Source organism: Marmota marmota, unplaced genomic scaffold, assembly GCF_001458135.2.
Source record: "Marmota marmota marmota unplaced genomic scaffold, marMar, whole genome shotgun sequence".
NCBI lineage: Eukaryota > Metazoa > Chordata > Mammalia > Rodentia > Sciuridae > Marmota > Marmota marmota.
The window spans coordinates 2,569,669-2,594,413 of NW_025999999.1; the positions used below are offsets into that span (position 1 = coordinate 2,569,669).

The window sequence follows — 24,745 nt, forward strand, 5'->3', positions numbered from 1 at the left end:
TGCTGACCACTGAAAAGGTGCTATGCTCTTTACAGAAGGCAATTAAAATAATTAATATTTTTAGCAAGTACTTAAGACCCTTTGTGGCTCTTCAAAACCTTTGTCCTTGCTGGAGGTAACAAACCAGGCCCTGAATTCACCTTCAGGCCTTTCTCTTACCTTCCCAGCACTGGCTCCTGCCATCTCCCACAATGCTCTTGCCTGCCCCTGTAAACACCTAGTCATCCTAATGGGGTCCTGCCATCTCATATCTCCAAGTCTCTGCCTGGGAAAGATTGATAGCCACAGACCCTACATCCAGCATTGAATATAGCAACTATTACATCCACAGTCCTTGCCTATTCAACAGGGTTGCCCTACCCTACTGGTCTCTAACTGTATGTAGCACACCTCTCTGACCAAATCCAGCTAGGAGTCACCTTCCATGTCTCACTCTCTAGACCTTCACCTTCCTTCACCAACCTTCAGAATCAAGTCAAGTAACCTCAGTGACTTAGATTATTATTATATGGAGTTAACACTGGCCAGTTAAAATGACTTAACTTCTCCCTACAACTACCTCCATTTGTTTTCATTTGAAACTCCTTTCACCATAAAGTATGCAGACTTTGAAAAGGAAAATCATTTAAAACAATCAAATGACTTTAAATACATTTTTAGATTTGTTGACTCCATGGGTCCCAGTGTAGGTCTATTTCCTCCTTTTCTAATGTTATATCATAGACTTAACAACTTAAATTTTGAAATGGAGAAGTTGACTGCATAGTAGATCCCTCTACCTTTAGTCTTCCAACCAGACATAATGTTCATTAAAAATCAGAAGTAATCCAAGTTTGTACTAATAATCTGGCTAACAGAAATTGCCGAACATAAAGGCAGCTAATAAAATTAGAGGGAGAAAAGAACGAAATAAGTTAATAAAGATCTTGAAAACTAGTTAAAAATATGAAAAGAAAAAAGTAAAAACAGACTTTAGCACATTACAAATAATCCCTTCTATTTGCAGGGACACTAATATTCAATGTGACTTTCCAGGCATTATCCATTGCTTTAGGCTGGGAAGCTGACACCTCCATTTTACTGTTACAATCACCAAGACAACAGGACCTTGATCTTGATTATTTTTGGACTAAAAATAAGAGCCTCTTTAGGCGACTCTAATGTACCCTTCCAGCTTCCTAGATGGTTAAGGATACACATGAAACGTCTTTGAAGAAGTAAAAAGTAGTAGACAAAAGGCGGTGTGTTATCAATCAGGAGAGGGACAAAATCAGGACAGGGGTGAGGGGCTTGAGTACAGGATCCAAAGCTTATAGTCAAAGGAAATGGTAATAGAAGGAAAAAAAGATCATCTTTTTAAAGGAACAAAACTATTCTTCCAACTTTTCAGTACATTGACTTTTTTTTTTTTTCCAAAATATAAATCTTGGGGAAAAAAACCCACACCCTAAATTTTAAATCTTTATTTCATGGGCCAGCAAACTATGGCCAGAGTGTTTCTTTTGTACATTCAATGGAATACAGTAGTGCTGGTTTATGTATGTACTACCTGTGATAGATGCTTTGTGACAGAATACTTGTGACAGGCCGCAGGACCTTTAATAACTAAATTATTTACTACCTGGCTCTCAACAGTTTCTGACTCCTGCTCTATTTAACTGCGGAAAGCTATCAGTAATCTCTTAATATGTGTGCCAATAATAGTTGGTGATCCCTTACACTTGGTTCACCTGTTTCAAAAAGGAAAGAAACAAAGCATCCAAGGGAAGTACATTTAACTTTTTATTACTTTTTAAAAATCCAACTTCAGATAAATTAACAGACTAGATTAGAACCTCAATTGTATCTGATACATTATATACTGGATTTTTATGACTGAAAAGCCAGCTAGAATATGGCCTACACAAACCAAGGGTGTATACAAAATGGAAGTGATCATCGGGCAAAAATTGTTTCCTTCCAACTCTGTCGATTGTCCATGCTCTGTGGGGATTTATAGGTTCCAGTTTAACACAGATGAAAAGCCCAAGTGAGATTGCTTTTCCAAGAATGCTCTGTTGTCCTTCCAACAGAATTCCATGTTTTCTTCCTTGCCTTAAGCTCTTAATAACCTTTATAACTCTCAAATAACCTAAACTGAAGAACTAGGGTAAACACAAACTATGTTTAGTTGGTCAGTTACTACGAGCCTAGTTCACCAATACTTCATTATAAGTCAGTTTCACAAGTTTCTTGTTGCCATTTTCTAACAGTGAATGAGAACTTAATTTTATTTTTGTCTTTGTATATTTCTATCTGCAGCTCTAAGAATGCCAAATCAGATACCTTTTAGGGAATGCTCAAAGGAGAGAACTAGACTTATTACTCAGACTGAATTTAAATCTTACAAAATTTCTGCAGGTATAATGTTAACTCTGATCTACTCTATCTGCAAATCTAGTCTATTTCTGTACACATTTTCAAACAATTTTCCTAAATTTCCACTTCTCTGATTAACTCTTGATTATTAAAACATAGCTTCATAATTATAGAACTTTAATGAAGATCTTTTATAAAATATTAATGAATATTTGTTTTTATACAGCACTACTCCTACTTATTGTATGTTCCAATAAACCAATAGAATGAAGCACTAAGACACACTGAAATCTAAACTTAAAACCCAGATGGAACTGCGGTGTATAGATTTTTACAAACAGGCCTTTCCCCCTTAGAATTCATATACAGAAGCCCTTCAGTATGTAGCTTTTCCTGAACAAGTTACATTAATATGCTGTATCTTTTTACATTTGTAAAAATTGAGGACACTTTAAAATAATATTTATTTGCAAGACATTTGGCATATGGTGGTTGGTAAACATTTGGGAAACAAAAGCTATATCAAAATGAATATAATTTGTGAATAAACCCTAAAAGTGGCTTTTGGAAGAACTGGAATTTGCAGCAACCATCTTTATAAAGAGGTCTATCCACTTTCAGAGGAAAATACCCAAGTATACCATTCACTAGGTTCAGACATCACCACAATAAATGAATTTTAAGAGTATGGGATTTGATTTATGGGCAAACCCAGTACCATCTAAGAACCCAACATGGTACATACTGAAGAAAACTTTACCACCTTCCTTTTGTTACAGTTCTACTTTATCCTACCCTTGGATGAGCAGATATATGAAGCAATGGTAAACTACTAATGTAGTTAAATTTCAGGAGAAGCATGCTTAAAGACAGAGAAAGTTTATCCTTAGTTTTTGATAGTGTCCAAAGTGTCAGTTGAGCCAACATTAGCAAATTGAAGGCATATGCAGCATTGATGGAGTGTAGAAAAACCCCACCTTTCAATTAACTTAAATAATATTCTACTTTACTATTCTACAACTGATGAGTGCTAGGGAGCTAAACCATTTGTAAACTATCTTTTTCAAGACTCATATATATATTTACCTCTCTATGAAGCCACAAACCAATGAGCCTTTTTCCTAAAGGACTTTTCAAAGTGATTTATGTTAATGTTGATGTTCTTAATGTATTTGGAAACTAGAAAATCACTTTTCAGATTCCAAAGAATGTCAAATACAGCTCAACTTAGTAGAGTTGGTGCAAATGAAAGCAGCTAAACATATTCTCAACCTTATATCTTACCTGCAAGAATCATATCACAAAAATAAACTGCATTTTGATTAAGACAAGTTTGCCATTCAGTTTATACTCCATCAGATAGCCTATGTTCTTATACTAAAAGTGCTCTAACATGTTAAAAAATTACACAATATAAGCAATTAAATATTGCCTTTTAGTTTCTTTTCTTACAAGATCATAAAGGCAGGTGAGAAGACAAAGTGGAAGAACCAGTCGATTACATTTAATATCACATTCTGTCTTGAAAAAGAAGTTCTACCTACAGTTTCTGTTTGTTTATATCAACCACACTTGAGGTGAAAAATTCACTCTTCATAGGTCTTATATGCCACAACATAGGATATGGAGTCCATTACTTTATAGAAATATATTTTTGTAATGAAAACATCTAATGAAATTATTATTGACATGATTTTCACATTAAGGTTTAATACAACTGATTTGAGACTTTCTAAAAATACCAATATACAGTATTGTTTTAGGTGGTCATTTGCATAGCAAACCATTAAACTAGAAACTCAGTGGTTCTAGGAAAACTTTACATTATGGATAGTTCTGGGAAAAATGTAATCAAAATTAAGATCTCTTAGAAAACTGTAACCTATATTTGCTAACCACTTATACCCCACCCAACTTTACAGGGTATACCAACCTAACAGATTTTGCGCCATAGTTTCATTCAAAAGGTTTGTCATTCACTTTGTGACTATACTGGATAATCTAGATGTACAACAGTTTGGGGATTTTGAAGTGAGAGTCCTCTGTATTAGAAAGGCATATTTTATAATCTATTAAAAAATAACTGGCATTAAGTAATATTGCCTTTTGAACAGTTATCTTTCAAATTGCAAACACATCTATTTCCACAAAACAATTTGGTCAGGAAATTTTATTTGAACATTCTAAAGCAGTAATGCTTTAGATGTTACTTAAGTGTCCCAGACAGGATTAACAAAATTAAATGTTTCTAAATTACAAATTTAGCTCCTGTAGGAGTCTCAGAAAAGAAACAGAAGAAAACAACGCCCCTCCCAAAAGAAGTATGACACACACATTTTGAAGAAACCCCAATGTTTCATGCAATGGTAGGCAAGATGTAAAAAGCCACCCAAATTCACACATTTCTACACCAATCATCATCAGAAAAAAGTACTCCATAGTCCATCTGTACATCCAAACGCATCTGGGAATCTACACCTACGTTACATTATTTAATGTTATGTACATTTATTACCCACCCCCCTTGCTTTTAATAATTTCTTATGTAAAGCCTTCATTCAAACTCAAAAAAAGATTTTAAGACTAACCTTGGGGGAAAAAGATAATCACTTTAGACATTCAGTTAAAATGTAGTTTATCTAAATCTCAAAATGTTTAATAAAAACAACTTATCTTCTCCATTTAACACTTGGCTTTCTAACTGTACAGTAAATTGCATTGTAGAGAGTACACCTCTATCTTCAGACTGTATCTTCTTTGGATGGAATTAAGATATAACTGGAAAATTTTAAGATAAATAAATGGGAAGCTGGTCCAACTAAGATGACAGCAGATATATTACATGCAGAATTTAATATTTTTTAATTCTCTTTTTTTTTTAAAAAAAAGGATGCAGTTGAACTGGAGGAGAAAAAAACCTATAACAGGTCAAAAAAGAACCCAGATTCAATATATAAAAATGTCCCACAATAGGTCAACGATGGCAGTAAAAATAAGAGAAAAAAAAAGTAATCTTTCTGGAACATCATTTTTCAATAATGTAGAAACACTAAGTGCCAGGAAGATTTCTACTCATGTAATTTTAGCATCCAAGTTTCCCTCTACTTATTTTATTGGAACAAATGCTTTAAATAAACTATTTGTCCTCTTCACTGAAGAGAGCTGGTCTATTTCATCTTTAATGAGCTAGTTTTTGGGAAGATTAGCCATGTACTGTAGTAATGCCTACTGCATAAAATCCAAGCATTTGCTGTGAACAGTTGGAGAAAGCAGTCAGTACGAACCTAGGATCAATGGAAATAGATGTTACTTTAAGCCATCCACGAAAGAGACCCACAAAGTACCCAGTGTTAAGCCCAAATCTCTTCTTGCGCTTTTTTTGCTGTGCAAGTTCCACCCCTATGAAAGAGAAATTGATCCGAAGTTCCAGGTTTTCTTGGGTCTCTAGTCAATTTTCACATTAGTATAGATTTTTCGGACAAAGGCACTTGTTCCCATGTAACCAATTGCTCCTGCAAAGATAAAATAAGATGTTTTAAAACAAACATAGAGCAGTATCCATTATTTACACAAACATTATTCTAAGATAATGTCTTTACATTAGCATTCTCTTTGAACTTACTGAACTATATATCATTTGCTTTGCAAAGTATCTGTTACCATCAGATACCAAGTCTGAACTAATGTAATTTTTTTGATCAAATAGCAATTATTACTTGTATAATCAGTAACTATGAAACTGATACATCACGAGAGTGGGGGGAACCTAGGGGTTGTGGCTCAGTGGTAGAATGTTCGCCTAGCAAGTGCTGGGTTCCATCCTCAGCACCACATAAAAATAAAATAAAGGTATTATGTCCAACTAAAACAAAACATTAAAAAAAAAAAAGTAAGAAGTGAAGAGGAACATAGAACCCTGGCCCAGTGGCTTCTATAGCTCTAGAGAAAAGGTACTTTCTGACATCTTCTTAAGTTAGAAGCTGTGTGTCTGTGGTAGAAAGGATAATATATTTGAAGAAATGGACAAGAGATATAGGTAAGTAAATCAGCAGTTTTGAAAGCAGTGATATCTGTCATTTTATTAATAAAGTATCTACCTCCCACGTCTAAAGTAGTGACTGGTACATGAAAAAGTACTCAATAAGTATTTGTTGAACGAATGAACAAATTGGATAGTTCCTTACTACAAATACTTGGGATTCTTTAGAATAAGTGTCAGAGAAAATTCTCTACTAGATTTAGGAATTCACTACCTAGCTCAGTTTTCTTAGTTTTAAGGTAAACTGTCCATGAGTTAAAAATGGTACACACACATGTGCCTAATTGGTCACTTTTGAACCATCTTTTATTCACCCAACTGGTGAATGAAAGCAAAGAAACAAACATGTATCTACCCTGCATCTCCTATACATGAACTGTACCCTCAAGGTAACCAAATGGCTGATGAAGGCAGGCTCTCCATATAGGAGTATCCCACCTAATAAATACAAAAGTAACAACAGAATTAGATTATTATGACCACTAATTAATTATTTCAGGTAGGCAATATTTGTCAATGGCTGCTAACCTCACATACAGAGAGGCCCAGACACGACATACACGATGTAATGAAAGTTTACAAACCACCTGTTAAGCTGTTAAGTATTCTTGAACGAGTACTGGGGATTATAATGGTTAAAGCTCTAACTAGTACTTAATAGGAATTATGGGTTGGGGGACACTCATGGTAAAACATTAAATGACACCTCACAGATACAATCAGCAGGGATATAACCAGAATATGGAAAACTTAAATAAATAAATATTTTGAAAATAAACAGCAAGAGAAAAGAAAAGGACCATATATAGTCAGAAGAGCCGAGAGACATTTGTGTATTTTGTGTGTATGTGTGGGTGTGTGTGTGTATGTTGCTGGGGATTGAACCCAGGGTCTTGTGCATGTGAGGCAAGCACTCTACCAACTAAGCTATATCCCCAGCTCACCAAGAGACATTTAAACCAAGCAATGGATGAGACTTAATTGGCTTATTATGCAAACAAACTGCATTAAAAAGCAAGTGGGGACAGGCTGGGTAAATTTGAATACTCACTGAATATTTTGTCATATTAAGAAATAATGCTTAGAGGGCTGGGGATATAGCTCAGTTGGTAGAGTGCTTGCTTTGCATGCACAAAGCACTGAGTTCGATCCTCAACACCACATAAAAATAAATAAATAAATGTCTTAATAAATAAATAAAGGTTCATTTAAAAGAAAAAAATTATGCTTAGAGAGATAGATACATTGAAATATTTACAGCTAAAATGACATAAAACCTGAGATTAATATCAGAATAAAAGGAGTGCAATGAGGATATAAATAAAACTGGATTGGCCATGAGACAATAATTACTGATATTGGGTATTGGGTACATGGGGTCTCATTGTATACATTATTGTCCCTCTTTCTGTATGTTTGAAAATTTTCTTATAATGAAATATTAAAAATGCAAAAAGTCCACCAAAATGACAATATAAACCTATATTTTTGCAATGACAGATATTTCTTTTATAATATGAAATAATGATATTACACTTCAAAATACTGATAATGCATTTAAAAAGTTCTAATAAAATTCTTAATGTAAGATAAAAATCATTCAATTTTATAAAAATAAACCTGGATTCTTAGAACATAAAAATATCTATAAAATTTTAATTACCATCAAAAAAACTTCACTGGAAAAATAAAACACAAATTCAATAACCAAATCTAATTTTCTAGATGTACAAAATATTGTTCCCTTTTGAACAGATATGCTTAAAATCAAAATATTATAGACCTAGAGAATCATTTTTCCTAATTTTATGAGTATCTCAAGAATAAACTCATAAAAGTATAACTTTATAAAACGTTATTATAAAGGATGTTGAATATGCCCTCTAGAAAAGCAAATGTCTTAGGAATAAGAGAGATGCACTTTTAATTTCCTTAAAATAGAAATGCTATGCTCATTATATACAAACTATAACAATCTAAACAAATAACAACTTGATGTAGTCGTTTCTTTTTTCTACATTTTAATAAACACATAGCTTTCTTTTAATTACTGAATTAAACATTACAGCAACATAAATTGATGGGTATGCATAATTTTTGTATGATGATGATCAGTTCCAGTCTGAATAGTAATCTCTACCCCCTCACCCAGCTCCAAAGGCATACAAAACCCATTCAAGAATGAACACTGGTACACTGCCAAAGTGGCAGGGAACTGCCAAGATTTCTAGGAAGCAAGATGAAATTTCACTGGGAAAAGTACTAAAAAAAAAATTTAGCTAGATTTATTCCATTTTCTTTGTAAATGACAAGATAATACTTCTCTAGGTCTTCCAACGATCACATATAGAAAAAGTCAAGGCCAAAAAAACTTTCACACACTTCAGAATCACCTAATTCTATACCTCCTTGAATGCTGATGACAATCAAGAAAGAGCTCAAATAAAGAGGAGTCCAATGAGCAATATTCTGAAGAAAGGATAGCCAATAACACTAAAGGAATCATCTAACTGCCTGAGGATATTAAGATGCTTGTACATGACATCATCTAGTTTTTTTGTGTTTTTTTTTTTTTTTTTTTTTTGGGGGGGGGTGCTTTCTTCCCCCCAGATCTGGGGATCAAATCCAGGGCCTCTCATCTGCTAGGTAAGAACTCTACTTACCACCCATACTTAGTTACTGAATTCTCTGACAACTCAAAGAGGTAGGTTTTATTTCTATTTTGTAAATTTTGTAAATGAGGAAAGGTGAGGAAGAACAGTTAAAAAGCACGGCTGTTAAGTAAGGATAACAGGATTCATACTCAGGGCTGACTGACCCCAGAAGCCTCAGCTCAGCTCTTCCCCTTCCTCACCATGTCTCTCCTGTGAAACCAGCTCTCTCTTATAGTAACAGTCCAGGCACTACCTCTGATGCTGCCTGCACATGACACTATTCCTCTCAACCACTCTGAAAGATATGTTCATTTTACAGATGAGAAGGGGTCGTAGGTCAATGTAATTTCCATGACCACAAAAAAGGTGAGCAGCAGCATGGAAACTCATTTAGGCCTTTTGGACTTTTGGAAAGTTCATGCCCTTTCCATTCAACATGCTGCTTCCAAAAGTTCTTTATTTTCTAGGTATTTCACACTTGATAGGGACTGTATCATATAGTGACAACTATTCTTCCTTTTGATAGAAGACTGTGATAAGACCCATGAAACAAGTAGCATTATTCTCATTTTATAGAGGCTTGGAGAGCTAGGGAGCACCAGATAAAGGTGCAGAGCATACATGTGGCACAGTCAGAAGTGAAGCCCAGTCTGCAGACAACCATGTTGTCACGGTCAGTAAACCATGCTGCCTTCGACACACTGGTACCTCTTATCTACAGTCTGAGGATCTTCCAAACAGAAATCATCTGGGCAACACCTTAACCTGCCTACACATGATTTTTTCCAACGAACCAAAACTTTAAAAATTCCAATTCTTAACATGAATAAAAAACTAATTGTGGTATGGAATTATTAAAAATTTCTATGAAAATAGAAATTAAGGTGATAAAATAGGTTTGGAGGAAGAGTAAAAAGAACTGAAGGTCATTTATTTTGGTGTCCTGATAAAGCAACAGAATACTTTCTTAATTTCTAATTACTATTTTTTCTAATTTTGAACACTTAAACTTTTACTCATAATGTTCCAAGAATTTCAGAACTTACCACACATTATCCCCAAGGCTGTGCTAAATACCGCCATATATCCAAAGTAAAATGATGTTTGAAATAAGCCATACATCCTGCAATAAAACAAAAATAACTACATATAGTATACATATTTTTTTGCTTTCAACATAAGGTCTTATTCCTTAGTTTTCTAACTGAAAAGAAAAAATAAGAAAATGTCTCCACTTACTTTGTTTTGAAAAAATAGTAGTAAAAGGAATACATGTAAACATAGATTGCAGTTGATGCAGCAGAGAGAAAACTTGTCCATTGCCTGGAAAAAGAAGAGAGAACACTTTTAAATGAACGGCACTAAAAAGAATTTTAAAGCAAAGAATTTTATTTAAAAAAATCCTTTAAAATTCTGTATGTTAAAAAAACAAATGTTTGTACATAGTGCTTAAAGTCAACAAGAAGAGAGCCTAAAAATTAGGGGAGATCATGAATTTTCTCACTTTCCCTATTGTAAGTGACATGAAATATAAAAAAATTTCCTTTTTCAGACTTAATGCTATTTCTGCTTAAAATGAAAAGATGCTTCCTCATAAAACCCTTCCACATTAAGCACTTTACAAAAATATTTCCTCTCTAACATTAGCACAAAAAAATCTGATTGATATTATTTTTCCTCTAAAATCTTCCTTATTTTTATAACCAAAAAAAGAAAAAAGAAAAATCTCTATGCTATCTTAAGTAACAATATTTTTATCCAGATCTTTTCCTCTGTTTGATACACTTCACAGGCAAACTCATCATAAAATATTATGAACCTAAGGGTTTCTGCTCACAAGTACTTACCACCTATAATCCTCTGCATTTAGCAAGAAGTATGTGCACACAATGGTCACACAGACGGTCACAATGCACAGGATGACCAGCACCAGCATCATGAAGCCATAGACATAATAGATCTTATATGCCCAGAAAGACGTGAAGATGAAATACCTAAGAAAATGCAATATAGACACAGGTTTCTAGTCTTCATTCTTGAAGCTAACTCTGCTCTCACATCTTAGTTCTCATTTTCACCTCACTTATATCAATATCTTTCTTTTAGTAACTTCCAACAGTCTCCCTTACCCTTTCTTATCAAATTTTTGAAAATTATCTTAAAAATATTTTTTATAGTTTTTCAAGATTCTTCAATAAGGTATTCATCTCTAAGCAAACTGAATAAAGTAGAAGCTTAAAGGAGTTAAATGTGGAAAAGAACAAATGAAAACAGTGAAAAATCTGTACTTGTAAAATGAAGTCAATTCTTTCATTCTGTCATTTGCCTGTAGATACACTATCCAGGGTATCTTATAAACATCCTATCAAATAGAAAAATAAGTTTGATAGAGTAATATAGTAGTATGTAAAATAAGTTTGGTAGAATAATAGTATGATGTAAGATTAGGAAGAGAAAATTCAAAGAAGATCTACCCTGTCTTCAGACAACAGTAAGGGAAAACAGAAAGATTTTTCATTAGAAAAAAAGACTTTTTACTCTAAATCTATTACTCAAGTCATCACTAAATCAGAACGGGGCCTTTTAGCTTGGCCTCTTTTTTTTCTCTTCTGTTTGTTGGTTAATCTGATGGTCATTCATTCTTTCAACAAATATTTACAAGAGCCCTACACCACATATCAGCTAGGAAGGTAGGAAAAATATTGTAAAAATAGCACTGTGAAAACAATATCTCTACCCTCAGGGACATTTCCTGGCTAATCGGAAAACATCAGAACAGGACAATCACTACCCACTGTGATACGCAATACCCCAATGGACACAAGAGGGCATCTCCTAGTTTTGGTTGGGTGCACACTGTGGGAGTCAGTAAGAAGATCCGGATAGGGCATGCATGGAGTGGGGAAAGCCAGCAGAATGATCTAGACACAGGAAAAGAAAACAGAAAAGAACACAACAGAAAAGGCAGAGGACTTTATAAATAAAAGAATCCCCTGTGTTTTGAAAAACTCAAAAGAATTCAGTATAGCTAGAACTTTAAATGAAGAGGCAAGAGCTAAGTCAGTGAACAGGATCAGCTCATATTATGAAAGCCATGCTACAGAGTTGGGACCCCATCTCAATAAAAATGAAAAGTTTTTAACAAAGAAGTAACACAAACAGACTGACAGGTTAAAAAGATCCCTGGGCTATGAGAATAAATTTGAGGGTGTTCAAAATAGAGGCAACTTTAAAGAAAGAACAGAGAAGCTATCTAATGGAACAGAGTACCTAGGAAAGCAGAAAGTGACATTATCCAGAAAATATGGTGTCAAGGGCAGAAGAGGAACAACACAGAGGTCAAGTCAGAGTGAGAACACAAAGCAGTACCAGATTAGAAGTACAAAGGTAGTTCCTAAACTTGTGCAATGAAACCATAAGTTAGTGACACACATTCTAGTTTTCCTCTAAAGTACTAACTAATGCTCAGTGTACTCGCAGCTGGTAGCTGACAACCATATGTATTATTTAGTTGTACTCATAGTATCATTAAGCAATATTATGATATGGAACTTAAAAATCCCCCAAACACCATGTGTTGATTACTTAGTGGCCAGTCTGTAGTGCTATGAAACTTTTAGAAAGTGGGGCCTAGTAGAAGGAAGTTAGGTTACTACCAAGGATGCCCTTAAAGGGGACAGTGGAACTCCAGCCCCGTCCTCTTTCTCTCTTTCTGCTTCCTGGCTACCACGAGGTAAAGAAGTTTCTTCTGCCACGTGCTTCCACTATGATGAGCTGCCTCGGCAAGCAAGGGGGGCAAGAAACTATGGACTGAAACCATGAGCTTTGGTTCCTTATAAGTAGATTCATCTCAGGCATTTGTCAAGTGTTAGAATACTGACTAACAGAGACAATTTAGTTAAATGTTACACGAACCAATAAATATTAGAGCATTTATAAAAAGGATGCGTCGCTGCTATGAAGTGTGTTGAATGTTTTGGAAAGATTTAATAAGGTGAACTTTTTTTAAAAAAGCTATAAAATTAAGTATAGGTGAGATGGCTATAAAAGACTTAAGGACAGGGCTGGAGTTGTAGCTTAGTGGCAGAGCGCTTGCCCAGCCCAGGTGAGGCACTGGGTTCGATCCTCGGCACCACATAAAAATAAATAAATAGAAATAAAGGTATTGCGTCCATCTACCCCCCAAAAAATAAATAAAATAAAAACGACTGTGAGACAAATAGACAAATCTAGAATGCTTCAGATGGTTCTTTATGTTCTTGTTCTACTTTAAGACTCAAAAACACAGAAGTTATATTATGAATGTCATAGAAAAAAAAAAAACGGTTGAAACTGCAACCAATAAGCAAAGTAAGATCTTGGTTCTATATATTAAAAAAAAAAAAAATCAACGGATAGATGTACATTTAATTATTTTAAAATATTATAGATGTTATCTTTTTAAATATTTCTCTTACATAAACCAACCTTTTAAATTAACCACTGCCAAACCAATCATGTCTGTTATGGAACTTCTACTGTACTCAGTGGCATCTGAAAACCTGTAAGGGTACTTAGACTGGAATTTAGTGGGCTGGAGCCAAGTGTAGTATTTGAGAAAGTCCTATACAAAGAAATACCTTGCCTAAAATAAACAGAACGTTGCCATCAAGGAATACAGGGCCACAGAGAAAATAAAGGCCTATATTTTGCAATGGTGAAGGATGCAGACATGAAGCATAATAAGTGGGCACAAACCTTCATCCCCAAACACATATACTACTACCTTCCCAGCACTCCTGAGGTCTGTAGGGAAGAAACCTCAGAGTGACATCAAATGATCTCAGGATCTAGACTAATAGGTAATAGTTTATCTAGTTCCTTGGATTTTCAAAAATATTCAAAAATACAATAAAAATCAGAAATTCCTTCCATCATACATGTGATCAAAAGCAGGCCTACCATTCTCTAGCATATATGCTTTGAATTTTTAGCTCTCCTGTTAAGTGAGAGAGGCCTAGAATACAAAACAAAAAGTATGCACTTCACCTGAATATCTGAAAACAGGGCAATCACCTTTAGACAGCCTATGCAGACCCCTTTCTGGAAGGCATAGAATTAACAGACTGTTAGATGCTACAATGGCATGGGTGTAGACTGGGTGTCCCCTAAGGATCCATTGTGATTAAAGGTCTTAGTCTCCAGGATGGTGGAAGATGTGGGAGATGGAGGCCTAGGTTTGGGAGAAGGTCTTTAGGTTACTGGGGGTGTGCTCTTAAACACACACACACACACACACACACACACACACACACAGTCTCTCTCTCTCCTTTTTTCTCTTCCCACACACATCATGATGTATCATCATTTGCTGCCCAGATCAGGGGCCAATTCAACGAGTTCACCTGATTGATCTTGAACTCTGAACCTCACAAACTGGGAACTAAATTAGCTGCCTCAGGTAGTTCATTATAGTGACACAAGTGGACTAATACAGATGCCAACTCATCTAAAGATTCTATACCTATCCTATCCACTAAATTCTCATTACAATCAAATCCCTCAAAATATAAACAAATGGCCAAACTTACATTTCAATAAAGATAGAGCCAAAAGGTAAAATTCCTCCCAGGCAAACGATAACTGCAGGCTCCATAAACCTGGAAAATATTAAAATTAACAGTAAACTTCTAATATGATCCTGATAATAGAGAGGTGATGTTTAATACTTAAAAAAAAAAAAAAAAAAAAAAGTAAAAGAAAAACCAAACTCCAAAGAGGCACAAAATACGTAGGTAAGACTTCATATTAGCCATAGGTTATAATTAATTTTCCTTCCAACATTAAAGCCTGAGGTAGTATTTAAGGAAAAAAATCTTTGGCACTGGCAAAACCCCAGGACTACGTGTTTACTTCTACTTTGTTACTTCTTTTCAATAACTTCTAAGACTCTATAGGCACCTACACAGAGAGCCATAGGGAAGGAGAGAGTCTTCAGATCTCCCATCTGAAGGAAGGTCCTAAACTGTGGCTTTGTCACGTATTCACTTTCTCCTTGGCTCTGTAATTTTTTTTTTCCCCAACAAATTATACAATTAAGCTATTAGAAGTTCTGATCTGCAATGGGTCAAAGAATAAAAAAAATTCAAACTTCACTTATTTGTTCAACAAATGTTTACTGACTGCAATCTGTAATTCCCCACCTGGAACACCTCTCCTCTCACACTTCTCTCCCTGCAAGCACTGGCTCAAGTGATGCCCTTTATAGCCTCTCCTGAGCCTCCCAAGAAGAGGTGGCCCTTTCTCCTGTTCTTCCATCACCTCGTGAACTTAAGTCCACGGCTGCACTTGCTACACTATTCTGTAACTAATTACACACATCAGACTTCACTAGATTATAAACTCTAGCAGACAGAAACTATTCATCTAGGGATTTCAGTCCCTACACAGCATCTGGAATAGAAAAGACATTAAACTAATAGTACTAGGATGAACAAACTAAAACACTGAGAAGAAAATTTTAAAAATTGATAGCTAAAAAAAAATAAATAACTTAAAGATCATTTAATCTAGTCTTTCATTTTTTTAGAGGAAACAAATACAAAAGCTAAAAGTGATCTTCCCAAGGTTACACAATCAGTGAAAGTCAGACACAGTATTGATATTTTTTCCCATGTTCCTACACCTAAACGTGACACCTCTCTTGTGAGGATGGTCACCTATGGTTCATTCTTCTCCTTCACTAGTCCTAGGGAGGGAACTAGAAGAACTTTTGTGACTTCTGGCTTTAACCTTACCCTCTAGTGATGAAGCGAACACTGGATATTATTGAACCTAAATAGTCTAATATTAATTTAGAAAAAAATAGTTGAAAAAAATTAAAACTCAAAAAAATTTCTAGCTAGCTACTGAAAAAGAAGAGGGGCTGAGGAGGATGAGGAAGCATGAAGGGAAAATTAGGAAGGGTATGTTATTTGCATGAGTGAAACCCATTATTCTATGTAATTATGTGATTTTATATAAATCATATAACTAATAAAAATAATTTCATCCAAAGTCCCTCACAAGCACAAATCTAAGGAAAGAAAAGAACCTGGCCAATTCCTGAGACTAGAATTAACTGCTCTCCTTTAAACTACAGGGGCTATTTTATTCAACCTCCATTTCTACATATAGCTATATGCTTTCACACCTAGAAAAGATCAAAGAGTAATTATCATCTATTTGTATAAGTATCTTACATACAAGTTATATTTATAATGTGGTAAAATAGCTAAGAACAAAGGCTTTTCATTATATAATCATTATTGTAAAGATGTAGTCAGTTCAGCTATTCTTATAAAATCAAAAATCTACTGTTTACTTATTGTTATGAGATGAAATAAAAGTACAGTAAGACTGTTCTATTTTATGTCTATCATTAAGACCTGGGGGTGGGGGGGAATCAGACTAGCAGAAATCAGCAAATATTTAATGTGCTAATTTTAAAAGGTAAAATACATACTATATTTTATTCAAATTTGCATAAAATTTGGAATATAAATATATTAATACTTTATGTGCAAATTTTGAAAAAAGACAAACTATCTCAAAAATCCATCAAGAATCATAATTTCAAACCTAATGGTCAAACAGAATGTGTACTATATTTATACTATTGCCAGAGAGGCATCTGTTCAGCTGTTAAACAAAAATGCTTGCCATCCCTTGTCAGGATTAATTGTGAATCTTCGGAAGTCCTTAAGAATATATTCTGTGCATAAAATGTGACAAAAATGAATTTGAGAGATTTTATACAATCCCAGAATAAAGATAAACAATATAATTGTCAGATAATTTTAACGGTTTCAGTCTTAATTCATCTCTCAAAAGGATGTATATGTCTATAAATGTGTGTCAATATTGTCTATGATAATAAGATACATGGAAAGAAAAAAGAAATTATAAGCCAGGAGTTGGCATACTTTTTCTGTAAAGGTTCAGATAGTAAATATTTTGGGGTTTGCAGGTAATATGATCTCTGACATAACTACTGGTCTGTCAACTCTGATGCTGTAAAGTATAAGCAGCCAAAGAGAGTAAATGGACAATTAGACATGGCTGTGTTCAATAAAACCTTATTTACAAAATTGGGCAGTAAGCCTTCATAATTCCAGCTTTACTTCCCTCCCACCTGTACACACTAGTATAGCAAAGTATTTGGCATATCTGTAAATGGCACAATAGTCAGAAAATGAAATAAAGATATAACATCATCACTCAAACAATGTAGACTGACAGAAAAGTCAAACACATTCTTAAGCTCGAGAATTTAATACATTCTCATAAATACATACCAATTCTAAAGTTATATGTATACAACAGTCTTAAGAACTCATATTATGATAAACAATCACATAAGATTTAACATTCACTTTACCATTTTTTCTCCGGTATAGGACGAGGCACAGCATTGACACGACAAGGGAAGTTGGGCTGACCTGACAGATTTCGGCCAAGTATTGTACCAACAAGATTTAGAGGAAGAATAACAAAAAAACAGATGCAACAAACAGCCACCTGCAAATTAAACAAAAACGTGTGTGATTACAATAAAAACAAATAAAAGACTTAAAAATTTAAGTTTCATAATTTGGTCACAGAAGAAAATGTTTTAGTTCAAAATGGGCTAAAATTATACAAGATATACACAAATGAAAATAGGAAAAATGTTAGAATCGAACCAAACAAGGTGAACTGTTTTTAATCCACTTAGTTTCCTATTTTTCCTATTCTTCCATACTGTCCCAGATAGAATTCTTTTTCTCTTCTTCTCAGCTGTCTGCTTTTAACTTATCTAACCTCACTCTTTCATCATTATAACCAACTTATTTAGCTATAGTTTACTGCACATGGAGGTTCAAGTACTAATTTTACTATCTTACAGATGAAGTACATGAGACCAAGAGGCAAAATTACTAACTTCCCACGATCACACAGCTAGTAGATATAAAGGCTAGAATTTCAATTCAGATCTGCTAACCTCAAAGCCCATGTCCTTTTCTGTCCTACAATACCTTAGTTGGAATCCTAACAATAAAAGCATCTCTCTCTATATATATGCCTTTACAAAAGTAAGATAAATATTTTTCTTTTCTTTTTCTTTTTCAAAGGGGGGGGCGGGGAGAGAATCTTTTTTTTTTTTGGTAGATGGACACAACACAATGCCTTTATTTTTTATGTGGCGCTGAGAATCGAACCCGGGTCCTGCCCATGCTAGGCAGGCGCTCTACCGCTGAGCCACAATCCCAGCCTGATAATTATAGAGAAGGTCATCTAGAGATTCTATTACCAAAGTGGATAATTAGGAAAATAAATTTATTTTTGTGGTTTTTATGAAATCTGGGTATACAAGGACATGCAAACTCTTCTCTGGCTAATATCTAGTACAGATAACTTCACTGAAATTCTATAAAATGGAGTAGAATTGAATCACCTCTAAAATCTCTTTTAATTATACATTTTGGAATTCTAATAAACAGCAGCAACAGTGAGAAAACAGCTGCATGAAAACTGAAGAAACTGAGAGAAATGAACAAGTATAGGGTGGAAAATCCAGTGATTACATGAAAAGGAAAGAACTGCTTTTGAAGCAACATTAAAAAAAAATCCCTGAAAATGGCTATAATACATTTTAATGATGGGAAGTATTTTTAAGACATAGGAAATTATTGGGACTGGGATTGTGGCTCAGCACTACAGCGCTTGCCTAGGACATGTGAGGCCCTGGGTTTGATCCTCAGCACCACATAAAAATAAATAAATAAAATGAAGATATTGTGTCCAATTACACCTAAAAAATAAATTTAAAAAAAAAGACAGGAAATTATTAAAGCTTCACTATAGCTAGTACTAAGAACTTTGCGAAATTTCTATATGTCATCAAACTGCATGAAAAAATGAAAAAAATCATTAGGAACTTTGATGTTATTTTGTTCTATGTTAGTTATTTTTACTGAGAGAAAAGTCTCTTTCTGAATCTGTTACAATATTCACGAGTCAACTAAGAAAACCTCTACAAATAAGATGAATTTAATTTCAATTTTAAAACTGAATTTCTTGTTTGGTTTTCCTGGTTTTATTAGCTTCAACTTAAGAATATAGAAACATGTTTTCAGTATTTCTTATAAAAACAGCTCAAAGGAAGAAATACTGAAAAATAAATAGATTGGTAGAATAGCAGTGGCATTGTTTTCTTTCATTTTTGTTGTTGTTTTAATATGCAATCTGAAACAAACTAAATATTTTAAAGGACAAAGTTTTTTTAAAAATTCTTAACCATAATTAAAAATATACAGAATATCAAATGAGTTCTACACCAATTTTAATGAATTAGGGATACCTCAGCCCGACTGACTCATTTTTACACAAAACTCAGAATAAAGTTTCTCCTGTTGTATCTGTATATATTTGAACTTCTGGTAAATGTCATCAATTAGGATGGTTTGTGATGCTACACTTTATATCTTTTATTCTATCTCCCCCTCCCATCCCAATTCAGGCCTCTACAGATTTGCTCTCCTTGAAGTTGTACAAGCAGAGAGGCACTACTACAACCTCTTAGTGGCACAGATAATTGAGTGGCAGATGAAGGAGGATCTTCTGTACCTAGAGCAAGAATCAAATCAAGTAACCTACACACAGTCTCATCAAGACATTATCAATGTTTAGCATTTAAAATTTTTCCTCTTCTGACTTTTAATACATGATTTTAAAATAAAGCAGTTTGTTAAAAATTGTAGTGATTAATCTCTGAAACCAATTTATTTCAAGTTCTAGATGAGTTTATCTGAAGAATATCTTGAGATTTCAGGGAAAGCTGTTAAAAAATCACATGGAATTAACTCACTTGTGAAGTTACTGACATTCAACTAAATAAACTGGTTATTGATGGAGATAGGATTAACCTGTTATTCATACCCCTAATTAACAAATTTGTATTCATCACAACTTTATTGCTCTCATTAAATTTAAAGTGTTAAAATATATTTACAACAATAGGAGTCATGTTATATCTGTTTTCTTTATTGAGCTTCCACACTATTACATTTTAAAATGAAATTTAGCAGCTAAGAATGCAAAAACTATTGGTCTAATACACTGTTGAAACTCTGGAATTCAAACCAATACAGGTCTTTCCCATGCCCCTAGAAAGACAGTTTAAGTGGGCAGGGGTGGGAGGAAAGACTTCACATGGAGGATCTCTCCTATCTACATAGAAAGAAGTTATAAAAAAATACTAAGTACTTGGGGCTGGGATTGTGGCTCAGCGGTAGAGCGCTCGCCTAGCACAGGCGCGACCTGGGTCCCATTCTCAGCACCACATAAAAATAAAGGCATTGTGTTGTGTCCATCTACAAAAAAGATTCATATTCTCTCTCTCTCTCTTAAAAAAAAAAAAAAAAAAAAAAAAACTAAGTATTAATACCCTAAAGATCTACCAACTGGAAACCATGAATATGAGTATTACTTGTTCTACAGACTGGCCGTTGGTATGAATGGGTTGGAAAGGGAAAAGATGGCCTAAGATGGACTATTTTGGAATGCTATAGAAAAGATTATTATTTTTTAAGGTAATAGATAGCAACTACTTATTGGTAAGATTCTCAGAAAATACATCATTCTTGACAGCAAGTATGGTTAAGTATTTCTTCAACATCTGCTCAAAGATGATTTTTACCATCCATTTTCTAACTCAAACATTTTATGATTCTATCAGAAGGGCTTAGCATTGATTTAAGCATTTCAGCCACCACCCTGAGGGACAAATGGGATGATACTGGTTAGGGCATTACCAACTCAAACACAAAAGCATCTAAGAAGCCCATTTATTTTATCCAGAGATAATATATTAATATATCACTCATCATTCTCTTCCTTAGGTTGTACTTCAATACTATAGTGGAAGAAACACCAGATTTTACATGAATTATTTGTTCTATAAACCCAGCCTGACCAGAAAAAAATTATAAGTACACTGTAGACCAATTTCTCTCATAAATCATTCTATTTGCAATAATTTTCGCAAATGAAATCCAATAAAATATGAAACAGATAACACATCACAACAAACTGAGGTTTATCAAATGAATGCAAATTGTTATAATTAGACAAATCAACTAATGCTATTCATCATCATCTCAAAAGGATAGAGAAAAAGCTGCTGCAAAATCCAGCATCCATCCCCAATAAAAACTTTCAGCAAACTACAAATAGAAGGAAACAATCAATTTGACAAAAGGCATCTGGAAAAAAACTATAGTTCAGATCTTAACAAGCACAAAACTGAATGTTTCCTGCATGACTGGAATCAAGGCAAAGATGTCTGCTCTTACCACTCCTACTCAACACTGTACTGGAATTAGCCCAGTGCAATGAGAGGGAGGAGGGCAGGAGATGGGAAGGCAGGAAGACAGGAAGGAAGAAAAAAGGCATACTGATTAGAAAAAAAGAGGTAAAATTGTCTTTATTTGCAGATAATTATTCACAGATGATCTAACAACAAATTTTACAATAAAGCAGCTAAGACTAACAAGTGAATTTAAGCAAGGTTGTCATAGGCAAAACAATATAAATTTTTTCCCTATAAACTGGCAATAAATGATTAGAATTTGAAATTTGAAAAACAGCATAAAATATGAAAAACTTGGGGAAATTCAGCAAAAGATGTATAAAACTGGAACACTAACATCTAAAGAATGTTACTGAGAAAAATTAAAGATACAAAAACTGAGACATATACTGTGTTCATGAATCAAAAGACTCAAATATCATTAAGATGTCATTGCTTGGGCTGGGGTTGTGATTCAGTTGTACAGCAATTGCCTAGCATGAATGAGGCACTGGGTTCAATCCCCAGTACCACATTCAAAAAACTAAATGAAGAAAATAAAGATACTGTATCCATCTACAACTTAAAAATAAAAAAGAAAGATCAATTCTTCCCAAATTGAGCTAGAGATTCAATGTAATACCAATTAAAATCCCAGTGGGCTTTTGGGTTTACTTATCTATTTTATGAGAGCATTATAGTTATAAATAGTAGTTGGGCTCATCCAAAGAAATTCACCCATGCATGGGATTTGATTTCAGCTCATGCTCCCCCCACTTTTCCAACCCCTCGTCCCTCCTCCTATGTTCTTTACTCTAACTGATCTTTTCACTCATCAATTTATTTATTTATTTATTTATTTATTTATTTATTTTTTTTTTTTTTTTTAAAGAGAGAGTGGGAGAGAATTTTTTAATATTTATTTTTTTAGTTCTCGGCGGACACAACATCTTTGTTTGTACGTGGTGCTGAGGTTCGAACCCGTGGTGCTGAGGTTTGAACCCGTGGTGCTGAGGTTCGAACCCGGGCCGCACGCATGCCAGGCGAGCGCGCTACCGCTTGAGCCACATCCCCAGCCCAATTTATTTATTTTTGATTGGTTCTTTCTACTTATAAAGGTGAAATTCTCTGTGGTATATTTATATGCATAGTATGATTTTAAAAAATTTATTCCCCATTTCCTCCACTTTCCCATCCCTCCTCTCTCCTTCTCAGTCTCCTCCTACTCTACTGATCTTCCCTGTATCTGATCCTTCCCTCCCTTCTTTCCTTTATTTTGCTTTAGCTTCCACATGTGAAAGAAAACATTCAACCCTTGATTTTCTGCAACGGCTTATTTCACTTAGCATTATGTTCTCCATTTCCATCCATTTACCAGCAAATGCCATAATTTCATTCTTCTTTATGGCTGAGTAAAACTTTATTTTGTGTGTGTGTATAACATTTTTTTTGACCCATTCATCTGGACTGATTCCATAATTTGGCTATTGTGAATTGTGCTGCTATAAATAACAAGGTGGTTATATCCCTACAGTACGTTGATTTTAGTTCTAATAAATAGCAAGGAGTGGGATAGCTGGATCATATGGCAGTTCCATTCCTACTGTTTTGAGGAATCTCCATATTGCTTTCCAGAGTGGTTAAACTAGTCTGCAGTCCCACCAGCAATGTATACTCCCCCCCCCCAATCATCTTTGCCAGCATTTATTATTTTTTTTATTGTTTGTGTTCTTGATGATTGCCATTATAACTGGAAAGGGATTTTGATTTGCATTTCCCTGATTGCTAGAGATGTTAGACTTTTAATTTTTTCATGTTGAACATTTGTGTTTCTTTCTTTTTTTTTTTTTTTTCCTTCTTCTTCTTGTACTGGGGACTGAATCCAGGGGTATATATCACTGAATCACATCCCCAGTCCTTTTTATTTTGAGACAGGGTTTTCTGTATATATTCTGGATATTAATCCTCTGTCAGAAAAGCAGCTGGCAAAGATTTTCTCCCATTCTGTAGGTTCTCTCTTCATACTCAGAAGCTTTGTCATTTGATGGCATCCCGCTTACTGATTCTTGGCTTTATTTCTTGCACTTTAGGGGTCTTTGCTAAGGAAGTTGGTGCCACCACATGTATAATGAAATGTTGACCCTATGCTTTTTACTAGCAGTTGCAAGGTTTGGGGTCTAATTCCTATGTCTTTGATCCATTTTTATTTGCCCTTTGTGCACGGTGATAGATAGGGATCTAGTTTCATTCTTCTACATATGGCTTTCTGGTTTTCCATGCACTATTTGTTTAAAAGGCTATCTTTTCTCCAATATACATTTTTGGCATTTGTCAAGTATAAGATAGCTCTAAGTATGTGTGTTTGCCTCTGTATCTTCTATTCTGTTCCAATGGTCTTCATGCCTATTGTGATGCCAATAACATGCTCTGTAGTATAATTTCAGATCAGGTATTGTGATGCTTTCTGCATCACTCTTCCTGCTCAGGATTGTTTTGGCTATTTTGGGTCTCTTATTCTTCCAAATGAATTTAAGGATTGTTTTTTCTAATTCTGCGAAAAATGGTGTTGGTATTTTGAAGGAGACTATACTGAATCTGTGTACTGATTTTGGTAGTATGGCCATTTTGACAATATTAATGCTACCTATCCTAGCCAATCCAAGAACATGAGAGGTCTTTTCATTTTCTAAAGTCTCCTTCGTTGTTTTTTTTTTTTTTTTTTCAGTGTTTTATAATTTTCATTGTGGAAATCTTTCACTTTCTTGGTTATATTAATTCTGAAGCATTTTATTTCTTTGGTTTTTTGTTGTTTGCTTAGATGATTGTGAATGGGATGGTTTTCCTGATTTCATCCTCACCAGAATCACGGTTGTAGTACAGGAAAGCTACTGATTTATGGGTGCTGATTTTGTATTCTACTACTTTGCTGAATCCTCTATCAGCTCTATAAGTCTTCTGGTGGGGTTTTTTGGGGTCTTCTAGATATAGAATCATATCATCACAAACAGAGACAATTTGACTTCTTCTTTTCCTATTTGTATCCCCCCCCCCTTTGATTTCCTTCTTTTGCCTGATAGCTCTGGTTAGTATTTTCAGAACTATATTGAATATAATGGTGAAAGTGGACATCTTTGTCTTCTTCCTGGTTTTAAAGGAAACGCTTTCAGTTTTTCTCCTTTCAGTATGATATGGGCTTTGGGTTTGTTACAGATAGCCTTTATAATGTTGAGGCAAATTTCTTCTATTCTTAGCTTCTTCAGCGTTTTTAACATAAATGGGTGCTATATTTTATCAAAGGCCTTTTCCGTATCTATTTAGATGATCCTGTAATTCTTTTTTATATAT

At 34.4% G+C, this 24,745-nt stretch overlaps 1 protein-coding gene across 1 annotated transcript in view; it reads right to left on the reverse strand.

Moving 5' to 3' along the window:
• Positions 1 to 1,769: 1,769 nt before the first annotated feature.
• Tm9sf3 (transmembrane 9 superfamily member 3) overlaps positions 1,770 to 24,745 on the reverse strand; it is a 55,583-nt gene continuing 32,607 nt past the window's right edge. The window contains exons 9-14 of the mRNA XM_015494845.2: positions 17,450 to 17,589; positions 14,622 to 14,690; positions 10,899 to 11,045; positions 10,291 to 10,374; positions 10,098 to 10,174; positions 1,770 to 5,870 (exon numbers count right to left, since the gene is read on the reverse strand). Coding sequence (XP_015350331.2) covers positions 5,803 to 5,870; positions 10,098 to 10,174; positions 10,291 to 10,374; positions 10,899 to 11,045; positions 14,622 to 14,690; positions 17,450 to 17,589 — 585 coding nt within the window. The 3' untranslated portion in view covers positions 1,770 to 5,802. The remainder of the gene's footprint in view (positions 5,871 to 10,097; positions 10,175 to 10,290; positions 10,375 to 10,898; positions 11,046 to 14,621; positions 14,691 to 17,449; positions 17,590 to 24,745) is intronic.